Below are 21,504 nucleotides of genomic sequence, written 5' to 3' on the forward strand. Positions count from 1 at the left end.
AATGATCAGGAGGTTGAGAAGATTCCCGCGAACCATGATCCTAATTGCCCCGGATTGGGCCAGGAGAACGTGGTACCCGGACCTTCTAGACTTGTCCATCTGCCCTCCAATTCGACTTCCGCTCAGAGAGAACCTACTCTCACAGAAGGGAGGTCAGGTTCTCCATCCAGACATCAAAACCCTCAACCTTCACGCTTGGCTTCTGAACGGCTGAGGTACAAGGATTGGGACCTCCCTGATGATGTTATGGAGGTGTTGCTTTCGGCAAGGAGGCCAGCAACAAAGTCTTTATACCGCTGCCGTTGGAACAGATTTTGCAGCTGGTGTAGAGAACAGAATATCGACCCATTTTCATGCGGTACACCAATGGTTTTGTCCTTCCTACTATATTTGGCAAATTCAGGCCTTCAAGTTGGCACCATTAAGGGCTATCTCGCAGCGCTATCTATCTTTAAGCGTACTGCGGAGGAACCATCCTATTTCAAATTACCCTTGGTAATACAGTTTCTAAAGGGGTTAACCAATGTTTATCCCCCAAGACCATTCCAAGTTCCCCTATGGGATTTAAACTTAGTACTAACTTTCCTGATAGGTACACCTTTCGAACCTCTCCATTCTTGTTCGTTAAGATTCCTTACCCTTAAGACTGTTTTATTAATAGCACTTACATCTGCTAGAAGGGTGAGCTCTTTCTTGTAAACCCCCTCATACAATCTTTCACAAAGACAAAGTTGTCCTGCAAGTGAAGCCTAATTTCCTCCCAAAGGTAGTTTCTGAATTCCATATCTCTCAGAAGATTACCCTACCATCTTTCTATCCTCCTCCTCACCCGGGGAAAGAGGAAGAGAGGTTACACAGACTAGACCCTAGGAGGGTTTTAAGTTTTTACATTGGTAGACTAACCAGGATAAGACAGGCAGACCAGCTGTTTGTAGGTTACGCAGGTCACAAGCTGGGGTTACCAATAACTAAGCAGACCATTTCCAGATGGATCATTCTAGCCATTCTGGAATGTTATAAACTGGCAGGGAAAGAGCCCCCTCAAAACCTTAGGGCTCATTCGACCAGAGGTATTGCAGCTTCATCGGCCCTCAAAAGAGGCGTGCCGATTAAAGATATATGTGCGGCCGCTACATGGTCGTCTGTCCATACCTTTACACGTTTTTACAATCTGGATTCCTCCTCTAGTCAAGAGACTAGGTTTGGAAGGGCTGTACTGCATTCTATTCATCAATAGAAGACAGCGTGAAGTCAGTACTCCCTCCTCCGAATATAGAATACTGCTATGGGAGCCTATCTAAGATGAGGAATACGTCGGAGGACACAATCCCTTCGAAGAACAAGTTACTTCTTACCTTGTAACGTTCTTTCGACGGGATGTTCCTCCGACGTATTCCTCATCGACCCTCCCATCCATCCCCGCAGTTCTACTTCCCTTGTTGTTGCAGCTTACGCTCCTTCAGGGTGATTAGTCTAGTCCAGACAGTAATACTGTGGGCTACAAAACGTAACTGAGCAACGGACGCTGCGCGCGGCCTTTATAGGCAGGATGACGTCGAGCGTCGATACGGCGGCTGTCGAAGGACATCGACTCGAGGGATGTCGACGCGCAGCGCCCTCTGGAGAAAAAATAAATAAATTTCCGAGGCCAGCAGAGCTGGAAGGATATATCTAAGATGAGGAATACGTCGGAGGAACATCCCGTCGAAAGAACGTTACAAGGTAAGAAGTAACTTGTTCTTCTGGGGGACAAAAGTTCTGCCATCCAGTTTATTACACTCCTGCAGTCTGCACAAAGACCCATCCAGTCATCTCTGCTGGTGCCTAGTCTCACTAGGGCGGTCAACCCAGAATAGAAAAACTAATCGGACCGTGCCCACTGACCCCCTGTACATTAGGTGTCAGCTTAAACTGGATTCGTTAGTGGTCACTGCTACCAGAAAGAGGTCAGGCACTCCTCTGGCGTCGGCATACCAAACCAGAATCGCCAACACTACGCTTCTAGCTAGTTACGGCTGCCACAAATGGGATGACCTGGAACACCAAATAGATGCTGTCCCGGAACCCCTAAAGGCTCAATTGTTGAAGACTGTTACAGAAGGCAGGCGGATATCAAACTGCATCCTGAAAAATAACCTTGAGCAGCAGATAATGAAGCATGCATCATAGCAGAGGGTATGCGCATCAAGTGCCACGCCTAGCTCAGACAATCGGATTTTAAGTTAGAAACCCAGGCAACCCTCCTAAACATGTCAGTGGAGCCTAATGTATTATTCGGGAAGGCTGTCGAAGACGCCCTTATGAGTGCAAAGGAGGCATATGACACACTGAAATCCCTTGGCCAGTTGACCGACAGACCCTATGTTCACCGGGGATTCTCAAACTCTAGAAGGTTTCGGGGTGAGGGTGCTTAACGTTCCTCTGGCTATAGCCCACCTATGGGAGAGGATAACATTGGACAAGTGGGCGTTGTCCACTGTGGCAGGTGGGTATTGTATCTAGTTACAAAAACCACCCTACCACCCGCCAAGAAACAGGAAAATGTCAACTGAAGAAAAACACATCGTTTGAAGACGTAAAGGCCCTGCTGGAGAAGGACGCCATAGATATTGTCACAGCAAATCAGGTGAACAAGGGTATTTGGTCAACGTACTTCCTTGTGCCAAAGGAAGACCTTTCCATGCGCCCAGTATTGGATATGCGAACAAATGTCAAACCACAAGTTCCGTATGACCACGCTTCAAAAGGTAATCCCACTCCTAAAACGGGGGGACCACATGGCAACATTGGATATGAAAGATGCATACTTTCATATTTCAATGCTCCCTGCGCACAGAAAATATCTGCATTTCAAGTTGGCAGGAGTTCACTACCAGTTCAAAGTACTTCCCTTTTGGCATCGCCTCAGCACCAAGAGTATTCACAAAGGTACTCGCAGTAGTGGCAGCACACCAGCACAGAAAGTCAATTCCAGTATACCCTTATCAGGACAATTGGCTAATTATGGGAAATCTCCTCAAATTTGCAAACCAAATACGCAAAAAATAGACCTTCTTTTGAATCTGGGCTTCACCATCAACGAGAAGAAATCCAGTCTAGTCCTCAGACAAATGAAACAATTTCTAGGGGCTATCCTAAAGACAGAGGAGCTGGCATTCCCAACAAACGAAAGAGTACGAAACATGCTGTTGCAAGTACCTCACTACAAGGTCGGTCGCCAGATAACTGTACACAAAGCAATGCGCTTGCTCAGGATTATGGCCTCCTGCATTCACTTGGATCCACACGCACGCCTGCGTGGGTGCCCAATGCAGGAATGGCTAGCAAAACAATGGTCTCGGGGCAAGCGGTCAGTGGAACGATCTCGTTTTGGTTTCACTAACCCTGCTAAAGGGTCCTCGCTGATGGTCCAGGGACAACCTGCTAAAAGGAAAACCCTTTTGCGTTCCACCAGCACAAGCAATCCTAACTACATACGCCTCACTCGCTGGATGTGGCGGGTCTCACTTCCTTCACCACACAGCCCAGGGCCAGTGGACATACGCTACTGTCCAAAGACACATCAACTTCCTAGAACTTTTGGCAGTCCTCAAGGCTCTTCAGGCCTTTCTTCAACATCTTACAGGTCAAACAGTGCAGGACCTCGAACACCACCAGCGCCATGTTCTACCTGAACAAGCAAGGAGGCACACTCTTGGTCTGTCCAAGCTATCCCAAAAAATATCGAAGTGGGCACTCTAGCAGAACATGTGCCTAACATCGCATCATGTTCCAGGGGAACTCAATTCTCTGGCAGACACTCTAAGCAGATACCCTCTACCAGATGAACACAAGTGGCAACTCAACAGATATCGAAGACAGAATATTCTCACAATGGGGTCAACCATTAGACCTGTTTGCCACAAGCCTAAACTCACAATGCCCAGACTGTGCGTCCATGTTTTCCCAACCAGGCTCTAAGGTGAACGTCCTGTGACTGAACTGGTCAGGGAAATTTGCTTATGCATGTCTCCCCACTTACATTCTACACTACATGCTTTACCTACTAGACTCAGTCCTAGTATTTAATTCCATCAAAGTGCATCTGACGGCCCGGTCAGCTTGCACCACTAGATGGAACAAGGTGTCCTGGTGGAAAGTTCCTGCCATTACCCAAACACCCAATTTCCAACCCTACCCCGGGTTGGGTTCTCAATGTTGTGCTCTCCAGGCTCATGGCTCCACCCTTTGAGCCTATGCAAAAGGCCAGCCTAAAACATCTGACTTACAAGACTGCATTCCTAGTAGCTATCCCCTCTATAAGGCGCGTCGGTGAGCAACAGGCTTTGTTCGTACAAGACTTTTTTCTTGATACACAAGAACAAGTTTGACCTCAGAACGCATCCTAGGTTCTCCCCGAAGTTCATTTATTTCAAAGTTCCATGTTAACCAATTCATAGAATTCCCTACCTTCTTCCAAAATCCATCTAACTCGACAGAAGGAAGCCTCCATACATTTGATGTACGGAGGGTGGTCTTGTACTATGTGAACAAAACTAAACCTCTAAGGAAAACGGACCAACTCTTCCATAGCACCTGGAAGAGAAGGCGATCACATATCAAAGAACGCCATCTCCAGATGGATAGTCGAGTGCATACAGCTCTGCTATTCACTAGCCAAGAAAGGCTTACCTTTCACCCTGGGCACACTCTACCAGGGGTATAGGAGCTACCTTAGCTTTCATTGCAAACTTCCCTCTAGATGCCATTTACAAAGCTGCTACATGGAGTTCCATCCATACGTTCACACAGCAATATTGCATTGAAATGCACTCTAAAACAGATTCACAGGTGGGACAAGCGTTCCTAAAACATCTTTGCCGCTGTACCTTCTCACTTCCCACCTCCTCGCTTATCTATGCAGAGCATGTGATCTAAGCAGATCTACAAGCTCCAGAAGGGATACATTACTCTACTCCATCTTACTGTAATTGCATTTCTGGTGCTTATAGTTGCTTAGATTCACATGCGCCCACCCTTCCTTCCCATCTGGAGTAGAAGGTGCATAGATCTTTTTTCTGTTATCACTGTTTTTGCTTTTTATCACATCTGTACTCACGCTATACTTCATGCAACCTCATGTCGGAAACAATCTGAGGGACCTTGACGCGTGAAGGACCATGGGTACAGTACATGTCACACTAGGGATAATATTACTAACACGTCCTGTCAATGTCCGAGTTTCGAAAACAAATCTTGTAATACTCTGCGACTTCCACTAGATGTCGGACTATGCAGAGCATGTGAATCTAAGCAGATACAAGCACCAGAAATAAGATTACGGTGAGTAATGTATCCCATATTTGGCAAATCCTTTACTGAGGATGTATTTTAATGTGCTGCCTTTGGCACGCTAGTGTTGATGTTTTGGCTTGAAGCCTGAAAGATTCCCTCCCAGCTACTTAGTTCTGTGATGTGGCCTTACTGTGCTGTACAATCAACTAGTGTCGTAGCCGAACAGCAAGTCATGTAACTTATGCAATTTCAGGAGCCCTGAGCTTTGCAGTGACTGTTCTTTCAGACAATAAATTATTAGAATACGAAAAGACCCCCACCCCTTCAGGTTTGCAGCAGATACTTGAATGTGTCCACAGATGCATAGCAGCACATCGTACCTTTTTATTCTCCAGCTACTTTCACCTTACAAAGGCTTGTCTTGGCTTGGCTTGACTTGGCAGTCTCTGATTACTATTTCGTAGTTTGCCCCATGCAATAGAACCAAATGTGAGACGGATGCATTTCTCACACTGATCATGCAACCAAATGTGTTGTCAAATACCTCCATGCTCTAAACCGCTTACTGTAGATTATTCTTTTGATGACTGACCTGGTTAGAGCATTCCTTCCTTTCTGCAATACCAATCTATGGTCCACCTTAATGGAGCCACATTCACCCATCCGTCACAAAGAATTCCTTTTACCCATCTAAATTGTCCCATCCAAGTTTTGCATTTCACCTGCATGATCCTTCTCTTAATCTTCTCCCTGCTTTTCCTCTACATAGTAAGGTCTAGATACCAGGGGTGGGAGCACAATATGCCTACTCCTAGACAAGCCAAGGGCTCTGAGATCAATGCGGTGGTGATTTGATGCGGTATGAAAGCTTTATAACATAACCTATTGCTATGATCAGTGGCGTGGTACTCCTTATTTACCGTGTTAAGGGCTACGATTTGGACTGAGATTGCCCCCGCTTAGTAATATCCTACTACTTACTTTATGGAAAGTTTGCAAATGTATAACCAATTTGTTTAGCAATTATTAAATAGCTTGATTATATAGTAATGTGGCACCCACCCATCATCCCTAGGTGATGGTGTATGAAAAAAAAAACTGATGAGGCTCAACCTTATTTAAATGCTTGTTTTAATCCTAGGCTTTTGTGGACGCTCTGTTGCACCATAAGGTATTTCGTCTACTTACAGATTTCCTCTCTACGATACTCTAGCTTGTTTTAGAAATATTTATTGCCTATTCAGTAGCATACTACTAAATTGTGATGGTACTGAAAGTATATGGACCTTCATCTGTCATTAGGCTGCATAAATGTTACTTGATCAATCTCGGGCTGCTTGGAAAACTTCTGTGGTAAATACTTTGCCTTCTGGACATTGGTGCTCCATTTGTCACTGGACACTTTGGGCTGCCTTGTTGTCCATAGATGAACCTTTTGGACCCAAATCTGGCTTGTTGCTGTTGTGATTCTTGTGGTTGGTATTTTGGCAAGCAGCATCTTCAGCTAGTTTGTCTCTGTGGTTCTGTCTAAAGAGTTAATTAACCTTCATGAGAATGGTACTTCTCTTATCCCTCTGCCATATGTTTACATAATCCGCTGCAATGCTCTTGCTAGCTGGAGTACCCACATTGTTGCAGCTTTGATTATGTGTGTGTGGACCTGTGCATCATGCGGTTACAAAACCTTGTGATTAATGATTGCGTCAAAGGCATGGCACCTGCACAATGGCTGTCACTGAGTTTTCTTCATTTATAGGAATGCTGGGAAAGAGACTAAGGACAGCCTCTCCAGCTCTGTGCTGGACAAGATTCCTTTCCTACAGAACTGTGAGGATGAGGATAGTGATGAGGAAGACGATCTGAACAGCCCGCGGCCGCAGCACAAGGAACTCCGAATGAAGGCAGTACTGCATGGAATATATAGAATGTTGAAGAGCAGTTTGTAAATGTCACTTCCCTGAATGATTACCCCTCCGCCCTCGTGTAAACCATTGATCTTTCACCCAGAAGATCTTGGTATCTCCTTTTTGAAGGCCCTCATTTTCAGGGGCCCTTCCATTCTTTTGAATTTGCCTTCCACATCCCTTTGCGATAGGCATTGGTTAATTCCCAATTCCTGTTAGGCTGGGGTGACGAGAAACACAGAATAACCATCTCTGGGTCTATTACACTTTTTTTACATTTTTTTTTAGTAACCCCCATTATCCTCTTCATTTTTGTTTGGTGTACTAGGGTTGTTGTGGGTAGGTCAGCTATGATAAAGTGGCTGATTTCAATGTGGTGTGCTTGTTTCCTAGATCTCTGCTGAACCACTGATGCCAGATGATGAAGACTCTGAGGATGCACTAAACGAGTTTCATTTTCTGGGTTCTGGTGAAGACGGTGAAAGCTCCAGTGAAAACAGACCTGCAGGAGACAGCAACGAACTTGGTGATTTAAGAGGTATGTCAATGAGTGCAATGTGATGGCTACAGCGTGTCACAGTGGAGGAGTGCACTTACAAGTTGCAGTATGGAAAATTGTTAGTATGGATTTTCAGAATCTTCCTTTTGGACAGATTCTGAGCGGCCACCCTATTCTCATGAATAGGGACAAACGCTAATGTCTAGTGTGGCAAGAAGGACATGGACACAGAGGACATTCGCAATAGTTCATTAAAGTAAAATTATATGGCTTAACTTTCCCTATTACTATGCGTGGTCCTTGCCTATGTTACTGACTAAGGTGCTCGTCATTCGTGAATGTCCAAAGGAATAAGTCTGCAGTCCAAAACTAACCTAACTTCCCCTCTCCTATGAAAACTAACTTGGGTCCGGCAAATGACTCCCTTCTCCTGAGTGTACTTGTAACAGTCTGTAGGATTCTTTATTCTATAATCCTCAAATATTCTCTCATGATTTCTTGGATCCGTCTCTGTAACACTGCAAATGGACTTGCATACCCCCACCCCTCTTTTGGAATCCCTTTTGGGGATCTTTTGTAAGATCCGATTGTTGATCTCAGCATATTCTTGGAAGGTACTATTGCTCTGGTGGGCTCTCCCGCCAGGGAAATTCTGGTTCAGCTTCCTTTGGTCTTCTTGAGTTTGAATATAGTACAATTGACTAGTTACTCAAAACTCTGGCTCATAACCTTCTCTTGGATATAATGTTCTTCAGAATATAGTTGCTTTCCTGTTGGGGAGCATTCTCAGAAATGTGATAATTCCCTGCTACCTTGGAGACCCCCAGCTCTTTTGCTTTACATTTTGACCCTGGAGAGAGTGAGACCTTTTCCCCACTCCTGTATTTTTCTGTGATTTCAACACTCTTTTGGTTTTGGAGTCTGACAAACTCCATAAGCATCATCATTTTACATCAGTTCAGTGGCACCAGGAAGTCTAATAGATTTCCCACAAAGGTTGAAATACCTTATTTTGGTTAAACTACTTTTTCCAAGAGCAGTGAAGTGAAATTGACTTTACTTACATTTGTAACTTTCTAGACCCAGAACACACTGTTACAATAGTGCTGGAGGGGTACTTAGTATCCCCTTTGTCTAGTTTCTCATGTAACATTTTTGTGTTAACCCTTTCTACAATTAATGGCTGATGGCAGTGGTTTACTTTTTCCTACCATTTTGTTTTTACCGCAGGCTGCAATTGCAGCTGCAGTAAATCACCCATGGGTGCCCATTTTGTCAAAATGGCCCATTTCTTTTTTTCGCCATTTCTTGTTGGAAAGGTCCTTCTTGAGATTTACTCTGCGCCCCAAACCAGGCTTGGTCCCTTTGTCTTTGGCGGGGTTCACTGGTGAAACCCGCCTCTGGCTCCAGCGTGTCTGGCAGGAAGCGAGGGAGGGGTCCGAAACTCCCGGTCCTTAAGCCCCCTTGGTTACAGGAATGCACCTAAAGTTGATTGGCTGGCTGTCCTTTGAGGACAGCCATCCTGCTGTGAGTGACCGCTCGGCTGGGAATGAATGGGAGAAGCCTGCATAAACGGCGCAGTCTTTTAGACAAAAGGCAGAGTTGACCACTGGATGAAGGAATCCAAAGAAGAACTTGGAAGAGACGCTTGCTGCAACTCCTGTACAGTTGGTTTGCTTGGTGAAGCCCTGATGCAGTGCTGAAGCTCTGAATTCGCCTAGACTAGAAAAGACCTGCAAAGGACGACTTCTCCCCTTGGGTTGGAGGGTCCAATCGACCCCAAAACCAACTAATCTGGAAATCCTCTCGCAGCTGGCTCTACTTCCATTGCTGCTGCAGGAACTGAGTGTCGAGGAGAAGAACACCAGAATCAAGTGCATCGTTTTTAAGTCGGACCCGAGCTCCAGGAAGATCCTCCGGACTTACCAAACCTTAGCCACCTCAACAGAGTGCTGGACCCCAGAAGCCAGAAAGCCCACAAGGTATCAGAACAGACAGTAATTATATGGGGGTGGAGATTTCAATTGCACCCTGAATCCAATTATGTATAGGTCTGACACAAAGCATAAAAGACCTTCGGCCAAGGTCTTGAGCACACTCTTGAACCATTTTCAGTTGGAAGACGTATGGAGGACCCTACACAGGGATAGAAGAGAATACTCTCATTACTCTGCCCCACGTGGAGTTCACACAAGGCTTGATTTATTTATTCATGGTGGAAGAACGCGTGAGGGAATTTACCGAGGCTGAATATCAGGCTAGGGTTTTGTCAGACCATGCTCCTCTTTTCAGTATGGAAGGTGTCCCCCTGAGACCGCCCATACCCACTCGGAGATTGAGAAGCGAATCGTTGCAGGTTAAAGCGTATGAAGAACATATAAGAAAAAAGCCTGGTTGATTTCATGAGTCAGTGGAGGGCAGTGTAAAACAAGTTCGCAGTATCTGATGAACATATAGTAGTGATCGGAGGCGAGATGATAGCCACAGCAGGTGGAGGGTGGGGGGGAGTGGGGGCGCAGAAATTAATTAATAAAGACTTAAATGATATGGAAAGTAAATTATTGGAACTGGAACAGCGGGCGATGCTAGAGAGGAACATTTGGAGGAAGAAATTGGATTGAGGCAAGCGTGTTTAACACACTGGGATAGGCTGGGTAAGTTTAGCTACGCAAGATATCTTGAAAGAAATGTTGCGCAAGTGGATAAACCAGGGCGAATGCTATCCTGGCTATATAAAAATAGGAATGTAAGATCTCCGATACATTCCATCCTAAACGTAGACCAGGAGGAAGTAAACATGCAAGCAGGTATTGATCGTCTTTTCAGAATATTACAGGGAGTTGTACACCGATGCATGTATAGTGCGAGAGGAAGATACGGGATGCCTTGGACCTTATTACCCTGCCGAGATTAGAGGAACAACAAATGAATATACTAGCGGAGCCCATAACCCCTGAAGAAGCGATGGCCACTACAAGAACATTGCCCTTGGGAGGTTGGAGGGGGGGGGGGCCAGGAACGGACAGGCTTCTTTAAGGCTTATGTAGCCACATTGGCGCCACTACTAGCCAGGGTATACAATAAAGCATATGAATTGGGAATCCTCCCAGGAAGTATGCGTGAGGCTGTAATAATCCAACGCCTCAAACCAAACAAGGAGGACACGGACTGTAGTTCCTACAGACAATTGTCTCTATTAAATCAAGTTATTAAGATTCTTACGGCACTCCTGGCAAATAGGCTTAGGCAAGTAATACCAACCTTAGTCAAGCATGACCAGACTGGATATGTTCCTTGGAGGAGTATTGCTGGGAATCTGAGAGGACTGCATCATGTCATCCATTGCACGAGCGACAGGGCTGAGCAAAGTGCTGTTGCCTCACTGGATGGTACCAAGGCGTTTGATTCTGTCCACTGGGACTGGTTATATGCCACCATGGTTAAGATGGGAATCGTGCCAAACTACATGAAATGGGTGAAATTAATATACTCTCAACCGTTATGGTCCGGACTGGTTTCATGTCTGACAAATGCGAACTGCATAAAGGGACGAGACCGAGGTGCCCACTGTCCCCAATGCTATACATAATTGCAGCAGAACCCATTGCCGCGTTTCTGAGACAGGAATATAGCAATGCTGGCATAGAAATAACTGTGGTGCGGCACAGTGTCAATGCACGCAGATCTGTTGCTCTAGCTAAGTAACCCGGAGGTGAATTTGCCATACGTGTTGGAAGTGTTGGACAACTTCGGTAGACTGACGAGGATCCGAATTAATAGTGGCAAGTCATTTCTATTCCCTCTGGCAGGGATGGCGACTCTTAGAGAAGCAGATCTGCCGGTTCTATGCTTACCATAAAAGGACTCCTTTAGATATCTAGGGCTGAACCTACACCATGATCCTAAGCTTGAACATGAATCTAAACCAGTTCTGGTTAAGGAGGGCTTGGTTAAATCAATGGAGTTTTGGAGCAATCTTCCCCTGTAAATGGCAGGAAAAGCAGCACTATTAAAAATGGTGGCATTGCCGAGAAATGCACTGCTTTGGAAATTTCCCTTACAATATTCCTAAAGTCTTTATAGAACTAGGCAAAACATGCAGGGGATTCCTTTGGCAGGGGGGTAGGCATCGAGTTGCACTTATGGTATTAAAGGCCCTAAGCGCAGGGAGGATTGAAGATCCCGAACTTTGAATTATACTGTCTGGCGTGCCAGCTAGAGTATGTAGTGCAATGGATGGCAGGTGACCCTACCAGAGATACAATTGTCCTAAAACCAGCATTAAAAAGACAACTCAGATTTAATTTGGACTTTCAGAGGGAACAGCCACCCCCATTTAGTGAAGTTAGGAATACATATATGGCGGAGGACCTGCAAAACCATGGGACTAGGAGACCTGATATCGCCACAGACTCCCTTGGCTGCGGTAATTCATGGTTATAGAATGAGAGTAAGGACACACTGGGAGCGAGCGGGATTGCATCGATGGGGGATTTGAGGAACGAAAAGAGTTTGCTGGATTTTACTGAACTGAGAGGCCACAAATATTCATGAGGGTCAGTTCCTGCTACACAGGACTAGAAGTACTATTCAAAAGGTAGGTGGCCAGCCGTCACGGAGGAGACTACACCAACATCTGAGAGGGGGGCATGCTATTTCCAGAATTTGAGGTATGATTGATCCCACCTAGAGTTCAATTGAAATGTAAGGGAAGATCCCAAATGCAATGAAGAGAATGCAGGATTGATGCATATGTTTTGGGACTGTCAGGTGGTGCAGGTCTTTTGGAGGAGGGTGGCGAGTAAAGTAGCTCAAGGGGGTATTAATCGGGATCTCCGATGCTTGGATACTTGTATGCTGGGCCTGTTTAAGAAAACACGAAGCAGAAGTCCCTTGTAAAGATTAAAGACCTCATTTACATACTAGCCAAATGTAGCATAGCCATGCAGTGGAAAGCTACTAAGGAGCCAAGTATTGATGGATGGTGGGAAGACCTGAGAAATTGGTCAACAGCAGAAACGGTTGTGTGGGAAAAGGCAATGAGGGAACAAAAAAAGGAACTTGGAACAGACATTCTCCAATGGATTGCCTGACATTGCATTGTTCAATCAAAATGAGTGATGGCACTACCTGAAACACACAAGACTGAACCAGGGAAAGTGTGGTAGGATAATAAAGTTAGAACAATATACAGGCAGTTTGTTGTATGGAAAATGCAAAGAAAGGCCAGTTTAAAAAGAAAAGGTATCCGAGAACCGCAGTGGTGCTATTCGGGAGAAGCTGGAACCATGAAGTGCAGCTGATCTGAAGTTTGCGCATTGCTGCCGCTAACATTTTGAATCGTAGTGCAGGAGTCCAGATTTCCTCCCTGTCCCTATGACTGAGGCCCAGGAACAGGCTCTGCCATACTACAACAGGAACAGAAGCCAGCTGGAACCAATTTCTTCAGAACCAAGGTACTGTAAACTAAGGGGTACTTGCCTCTTGATGTGTAACTTGCTAGCTCTCAGTTGAGACTTGCCTTTGTTACTTTTTGCAGATTTGCTTGCAGCTTTGCCCATCACAAGCCTCCCCTCTTTTGGCCCAACAGTGATTTCTTTGTCAACAAACTCTTTAACATTGTGCAAGATGTTTTACTTAATTTCAAGAAGAACTCCAGCTCCCCTAGACTTTGCTCAAGTGACATTGGCTGTCCTGGCTCCCCGAAGACTCTTCTAACTTCTGACTTTGTGTTTTGATCTGTCCCTCCAAAAAGTCACACATTCTTTACTTGTGTAGCTGGGAAAGGGTTAATCTACATTGCATTGGGGGTGGGAGGGCGGGTTTAGAAGTGCTTACCTGTTTGAGAAACTTGTTAACTGTTTTCTCCCTGAACCTTTTCCTTTTGACACCAAGCTCAGCATTGCTCTAAATGTACCAGTGTTATATCAGTGCCCAGTGTTTGTCACCTCAGGGTGTAGGAAGTGTCTGTGTGCCACCCCGAATGGGTAGGTATCTACTGATTTATTGACACCGAGTGTGTATTTATTGAAGTATATTTTTGTTACTTATTTGCTCCCTGCTAAAGAAGGCTTATTCAAACTGACTGTTTAATTAATGCATAATCGTTTAATCAAGAAACCTTGAGTGTAAGTGTTATTTGGATACTTGTCACTGTGAAACTGTTACAACCCTACAGCTCACATTGAACCCTCTTGAGATGAGCCTGGCTGCTCAATCCCTCTACCAACTTGTGTAGTACATGCTTATACCAAAGGCTGGGGTGACTATTGCCAAGAGGACAAGGCTGGTGCAGTCTCCCACATGGCACTGTATACAATCCTGCCTAACACTTCCCCTTTTCCCAGAGTGTTATACACTGTTCTCTCTCATTCTTATTGTCCATGATTCTTTCTCTGCCATCACAACATTTTAAGTTCATGGATTTCTAGTTTAACTTTGCATCTTGACTTTTACTGAGACAAGTTGGTTGTACGGTATGATTCCCTTGGGCCCTCTGTGGTTCCCGTTGCCTTCGGCTTTGAAGAACATCATCTTTGGGAGACATGCTACTCTGGGACCTTAAAGCTTGTCCCAGATCGCCATCGCCTTATCTCTGCTGGCATGTCCCTCCTTGCAGGCTCTCGTCTCCTCGCGGTATGTGATGGGTAAGAATTTCATATTTTTGATAAAACTTCCTGACCTGTGTCAACCCCTTAACATTTTGCTTGGACTTGGTCATTATTTTACCTTGTCCCTAGGGGTGTGAATCATTTCCCCCCCCCCCCGATCACCTAGCCTTTTACTCTTTTTATGGGTGACCTTTTTATGTCTCTCCATAGTGTGTGGTTGGATTTATAGTTTTATATAACTTTTGGGGTTAGGCTTAGTTGCCCCTTTGGGTTCCCCTGTTGATTTCTCTTTCATGTACTTGGGTAAACTACTGTTCCCAAGTAGTAAAGGGGGATTTTCATCCACTTTACATTTGGTATGAGTGAGCTAGCACACCCCACCTTGTGTGAAGTGCTGGGGGATACAATCTATCACCTTTCCTACTTACTTGTAGCATTTCTGTTAGAATTGCAAGTTTACTTGAATGGCTGGTGGCAGTGGTCTTAACTTAGTGACTTTAGTCTTATTCCTCACAAGCTGTTAAATCAGCCTTGATAATGCACTTAAGGGCCACCATTTTGCTGAAATGGTGAGCTCCTTCTTTTTTTGCCATTTCGCATTTGCTTGTCGTTTTAGGTCTTCCCCTGCCATTCTAGGCAGGAGCGACCTCGGTGGAAGTTTTGTCTTTGGTGGGAATCTTTGTATTCCCCAGCTGTGCTCGAGAGTTTCTGAGAAGGCAGGAAGCGAGGGAGGAGTCCAAAACTCTGCAGCACTTTGTATTCCACCTTTCCTGAAAGGAACCAAGTATCAATGGGGGGGGGGGGGGTGGGGTTGCTGTCCTTATTGTCCTCCCGGACCGCTCCTTGCTATAAACTGCAGGGAGAGATTGCAGAAGTTGTTGTAGTTCCCGATAAATACTCTGTTCCTGGAAGCTGCTGACCAGTCTGCCACTGGAGCTGAAACCGAAGAGGAAGATGAAAAGACGGCTGTAGCATTTGTTGCCCTTCCTTTCAGTCAACCCGGGTGTCCCGAGCACGGCGACTCCTACCCAGAGGCTGGTGAGAGATCACTAGTCGCAATAAGACCTGCATTGTGAGCCATCCCACGACGTGCTGCGACCTTGCTGGGCTGCAATACCCTAATACACTGGGAGCCATTCTGCAGTGTGTGGTCTTCTGAAGACTGAATCCGTCCAAAACTTTGGTGGCCTCCTCCTGGCTCTCCGGAGACATGATTCAAATCTCTGAAGTCCCCTCACCAGAATGCAGTGCCGAGTAGGTGAAGAGAATCCAACCAGCGATATTCGTTCTTAATCTGGCTGCTGTAAAAAGGCGCCAAATCCAGAGCTGTGAGAATCCATGAAGTATCCGTTGCTGGAAGCCTCCTGACTACTAAAAGTTCCCATCCAGTGTCCAGTTCTTTTGTCTCCAGACCAAGAATCCAGGGACTGGGTCCTGTGTTGCTGCATCCTTAAGGCAGCCACCCAGTAGCTCTTATTTTCTCTTAAGGTAATGTGTGGGCTTGAGTAATACTTGCCTTAAGTCTGGTGTGCATCCTGTGCGGCTGAGTGGGTGATTTGTGTGGTTGGTAGTCTGCCTATACCACTTGCCAAGCCCTAATGCTGGAACACACACAGGAGCCTTCTCTGAAGTCCCTGAACACTTTAACTCTGAAATAGAATACTTGTTTAAGATAATCTCCTCTGTTGCAGGAAAGTCAATCTCAAACTGCCTGCATCTGGCACCTAGACCACTAGGGTCCCTCTTCTGCCTCTGAGAAGTCATACAATAGACTATGGAAGGATTGGATAAGAAAAGGCTTCTGTCTTGAAAAGTAAAACAAAAGTACTTACTTGCTAAAAGAATAAGTGTGGTAACTGTATCTCTGTGAAAGAAGTTACAAAGTGTCCTTGGGTTATACCTACCTTTGAGTTGCAGTGTGCTCTCTAAAAAGTATAGATGTTGCTTTACTTTGAATGGTGTTTCCCCACTTCTGAAAAGTAGTAAGTATTGGTACTGTTTTATCATTGCTTGACTGAGCATAAAATCTTACCAATAGGGTTTACCTGCCTTGAATAACTTTGTCATTCTTAAAGTGTAGCATTGTGTTTTGCTTTATACAGAATTGAAAAAAGTTTTAGGTTTTATGCCTAACATTTTTAAGTAGCTGGATGTTCTTTTGAAAAGTGTATATATGTCCTGGATGCTGCTCATCTAAACTTGCAACCCTGGGTTGTGCTTCCCTGAATTGCGTTGGTGCTATTATAAATAGTTTCATGAATTTCTCCAGCATTGGGTCTGGCATGGATCATGAATATTCCCTGTCGTCCGGCTGGGAATCCTCATTGAAGAAAAAAAATCAGTTTTATTACTGAACTGTTTCGCCTAACAACCAATCGCTGGTCTCAGGGTCATACTGCCCCCAGCCAATCACTGCCCTCTACCTAAGCCCCTCCTCTGGCAGCCATCTTAAAACCTTTACCGCATGTTCAAGTGTTTGGAGTCCTTGTGCTTAGCTCTCAAGCTTTTTTGTGTTTTTCACTTTTTGGAAGAGTTTCACTCTATTTTTCGCACAATCGAGCCTCGTACTCCTTCGATCATCTGTCCGATTAATGGGGACCCATTTTCGTCTTTCTTCAGAGCCCCTTAAGGGCGTATTTTGTTGCGTTAGATTCCAGAAGATTTTTCAAGGCTTACACCACGTGGATCATGTCAGACGAGAAGGATTCCTGTCCCTTTTCACGCTCTGCTCCGACTGCAGTTTGTGGAATGTTTACATGGACGACAAACATTCCCAGTGCCTGCACTGCCTGTATCCAATGCATATGGAGGAAGATAGTGCGTTTGCCGTGAACTCTCTAAGCGCACGCTGAAGGATCGGCGTAAGGCCAAGGTCTCTGCAACGGGTGGTTCACAGGGGCATACCTCTCCCGGATCCGGGAAAGTGGAGCGGGCTTCGAAGTCCTTTGAAGGCGCCCCTCCCACAGGGGGGTTCCAACAAAAGGCCGAGTCCACTACCATTGGGAGCGCTGTTGCAGCAGGATCCTCGGCGGCCAGGGCGCGTACATCTCCTGCTGCATCGCAACACTCTGGATCGTCATCCAAGAGGAAGTCGGATCACCCGGGCAAGCTGAAGGTGGCTCCGGAGACGACCAAGTCCAAACAGGGTACGGCGTCTTGCTTACCCGCAATGAATGAAGCCAAAGGGGAGTGTGGGCATGACCCTTCCCCTAAGGAGAAGGCCAAGCCGGAGAAGACGACCAAGCCAGACAAGGGACCTTCGAAGACCGCAGGGGCGGACGTGCAGGACACCCCTCCATTGGCAAGGGTGTCCTCCCTCCTAGGAGGGAGACCTTGTTCTTACCCATTGAGAAGACCCCCGAGAAGATGCTGATCTCCCTGAGGCCGACCCCGCTGGACGTGAAGAGACAGGGGTTGAGGGGGGCATTGAGGCCCTCAAGAGCATGAATATCTCCTCCGCCAAGGAGGATGAGCTTGTTTATCTCCAGACCATCCAGAGGGACGTTGACGACGAGGGTGATGGCGGAGTCACTCGCTACGATGAAAGCGGCAACGAGGATTCCGCTAAGGAATCCCAGGACGAGGGCCCTAGCCCTGCTCTTGTGCCCCAGCTGCCTACGCCTGCCCCTCGGCCTCCTCCTAGAGACCTCTCTGGACATCCTTTCGACTCTTTACGTTGGTATCTGAGATAACAATGAGGATTGCCGGTAGCTCTGGCACCCACCTCACCTGTGGCCCCGGTTTCATCCGGTCGGTGGGTGAACAGCCGGCGAAGAGTAAGAAGCACCCACTGCCACCCTTCACCACCACCCCATGCAGATGAGACTGGGACAGGCACGACGACCGGCATGGATGATGATGGCGGGACGGGGGGGAACCTTCCGTCTCCTCTCCCCAGATCCTCCCCTACGGATGAGATCGTATCGTTCCATGCGATGCTCTCCAGGGCATTGGCACTGTTCCAGCTCACACCAGAGAAGGAGGGGTTCTTATACCAGCGCCGTGAGGCGAAGAGAAAGGGCATCCTCTCGTTTCCTCTCTTGGATGACCTTTGGGATGAAGGTCCGACTCTGATGAACCTTTCTACTGCCTAGAGAAGTATAGGGTGCCGGACTGTGCACTTAAGTGCTTGTGGGCCCAGCTGTCACCGGACTTGGTAGTTTACGCAGTGGCCAAGAAGAAGTCGTTGCGATTGAAGTCTTCTGCGGCGGCCACCCTTCCAGACAACGAGGGCAAGAAGTTTCTAGGGAGAATTCTTAGAAATGTGCTAATTTCCTCTACCTTGGAGACCCCCACCAACTTTGGATTTAGAGGACTTGATTTTCTTTAACCTGGAGAGTGAGACCCTGTTTCCCACTCTTTCATGTATTTTAATGTGATTTCTGAGCTTTGGGTTTCTTTTGGTTATGGAGCCTGACAAACTCCCAACGGCATCACCTTTTACATTGTGTCCCACTGCACCTTCAGTGCAGTGGCACAGGGAAGTCTTGCAGATCTCCCAAAGGTTTAAATTCCTTTCTGTGGGATAAACTACTGATTTCCCAGAGCAGTAAAGTGAAATTGACTTTACTTACCATTGTAACTTTCTAGACCCAGCACACACTATTTTACAATAGGGTGCTGGAGGGGTTACCCAGTATCCCCTTTTGTCTAGCTGCTCATGTAACATTTTCGTTACCAGTTTCTCACTGAATGGCTGGTGGCAATGGTTTTGTTTTAACTACCGTGCTGTCCATTTACCTTGGGATGCATTCGCAGCTGCAGTAAAGCACCGAAGGGTGCCATTTTTATAAAAATGGCCCTGGTCGTATTTTCGCCATTTCTTTGTGTAAAGGTCCTTCTGATTTACTGTGCGCCAAACCAGATTTGGTCCCATTGTTCGCTTTTGCCTTTGGCGGCATTCACGAGTGAAGCCCGCCTCTGGCTCCAGGGTGTCTGGGGTGGGCAGGAAGTGAGAGAGGTGCCCGAAACTCCCTGTGCTTGAGTCTCCTAGGAGACTCAAATGCACTCTGTAGTGATTGGCCGGCTGACTGTTCGTCATGGACAGCCACCCTGCTGGGCGAGTGACCACTAGGCTGGAATGAATCTGAGAGAACTGAATAAAAGGCGAGACTTTTGGCTTTGAAGGCAGTCGACCACTAGACGAAGGAGAACTTGAAGAGGACACCTGCTGCAACTCCTGGACTGTTGGTTTGCCTGGTGAAGCCCTGCTGCTGTGCTGAAACGTCAAATTCATATTAACAGAGAAGCCCCTGCAAGGACGACTTCTCCCCTTGAGTTAGTGGGACCAATCAACTCTAAAGTTAGCCACCTGGACATCTTTCTCGGAGCTGGTTGAATTTCCAGAGTTGCTGCTGGAAACGTATAGCCAGGGAGAGGAACACCAGATTGTGTGCATTGCTTTTTAAGCTTGCCTAGAGCTTCAGGAAGATCCTCCGGACTACCAGGAAGCAGGACTGACCGAGCCTGAGCCCCCTCAGAGTGCGTGACCCCAAAAGCAAGGAAAGTCGACAGCCAGGGACCACAGTGTTGCTATTTGCGGTAAACGAGAGGAGCTGAAACACTAAACAGCCACTGATTTGAAGATTGCCAGTTGTGAGCGGTGACCGTCCCATTGCAGTGCAGTAGTCCCCAGAAGTCCTCCCTCTTGTCCCCACGGCTGAGGCCCAGAAACAGTGAGATCTGCAGAGCTGCACAGGAACAGAAGTCATCTGCTGCATCTTTTCTTCAATTCAAAGGTACTGTACAAAGTATGGGAGGACTTAACTCTTGCTGTAGAGTTGCTTGCATAGTCTACTACTCGCAGGTCTAATGGCTTGTGGCCCTACATTTGTTTGTTTCTTTTCTTCAAAGACTTCTAAAACACTGTGCAAAGACTTTTCTTCTTATCTACCAGAGTGCTTCATCCTGTATAAGACTTTTACCCATTGACTTTGGCCTAGCCTGGTATACTGAATGACTGTGGTAGGGAACCAAAAGTATTTGCCTGCTTAAGAATATTTGTGGTCTCTTGTTCTAATAACCTTTTCCTTTTACCAACTTAACAGTATTCTGAATGCAAATAGTAAGATTTTATTGTCCCCAGCACCCTAGCTATTCAAGTCTCCTGAGCGTTTAGGTTGTCTTTGGGCCATCCCAAGTGGGTCTTTGCTGATTTAGAAAATAAGTGTACAGTATTGAAGTGTATTTGTGTTACTATTATATTGCCCCCCTTCTGAAGAAGGCTTATTCTAACTGGCTGATTAAATAGTTTATTCAAGAAACCTTGAGTGTAAGTGTTTATTTGAATACTTGTCACTGTCAATCTGTGTAACTCCCCTACTGCTCACATTGACCCCTCTTGAGATAAGCCTGGCTGCTCCACACACTACCAAAACTGTGTAGTACAAGCTTATACCAAAGGTTGTTTCCTATACCTGTAGTCTGAGTTGTTTGTAGGGTTCCCAGAGGGTACTGCATACAAACTAACAGAAGTTGGACGCGATGGGGAGGAGAGTTATCTATTTTGCAGCGACGACCAACGAGGCCACCAACGCCCTCGTGGCACGCTACGACAGGGAGCTTTGGTTCAAGCTTGCTCCACTACTGGATTTCCTCCCCCGACGATAAGAGGTCAGTAGCTTTGGAGATTCTGCAGGAGGGATGGATGGCTTCGGATCACGCATTTGTTAGGCAAAGTTTGTATGCAGTACCCTTTGGGACCATTACTCGCAACTAGGACTACAGGTGTAAGCAAAACCAACCTTTGGTAGAAGACTGTACTACAGTTTTGGTAGCATTGCTGAGCAGCCAGGTTTATCTCCAGAGGGGAATGTGAGCTGTAAGGATGTTACACAGAGGTCTACAATCACAAGTACTCAGACTTATACTCCATGTTTCTTGGTAAAACTAGTATTAATTTATTTCAGTCAGTTATAAAACATGCACTAGAAGGAGGCAATCTATATCGCACAAAAATATACTTCACTGCTTTACACAGTACGGGTCTGAGGCATTTAAACTGCTTTGAAGGAGGAGCAAAAAGCCATAGGTTAATAAAATGAATATTACAGTTACTCTTAGTGCAAATAGTTTTTCACCAGAGGAGCCAATTCAATGCAATAGGGTAGGCCAAAGTAAATGGGCTAAAGTCTTGTATCGGATAAAGCAGTTCGGGTAGTGAAACGGAAAAGTCTTTGCCAAAGTTCTCGGAAGAAGTTTGTAAAAGAAAGGTTGA

At 46.1% G+C, this 21,504-nt stretch overlaps 1 protein-coding gene across 1 annotated transcript in view; it reads left to right on the forward strand.

Annotated features, from left to right (window-relative positions):
* STRN4 (striatin 4) overlaps positions 1-21,504 on the forward strand; it is a 563,587-nt gene that overhangs the window by 142,354 nt on the left and 399,729 nt on the right. The window contains exons 6-7 of the mRNA XM_069644583.1: positions 7,031-7,175; positions 7,572-7,716. Of these exons, the coding sequence (XP_069500684.1) occupies positions 7,031-7,175; positions 7,572-7,716 (290 nt within the window). The remainder of the gene's footprint in view (positions 1-7,030; positions 7,176-7,571; positions 7,717-21,504) is intronic.

This window comes from Ambystoma mexicanum, chromosome 2p, assembly GCF_040938575.1.
Source record: "Ambystoma mexicanum isolate Mex_15411 chromosome 2p, UKY_AmexF1_1, whole genome shotgun sequence".
Taxonomy (NCBI): domain Eukaryota; kingdom Metazoa; phylum Chordata; class Amphibia; order Caudata; family Ambystomatidae; genus Ambystoma; species Ambystoma mexicanum.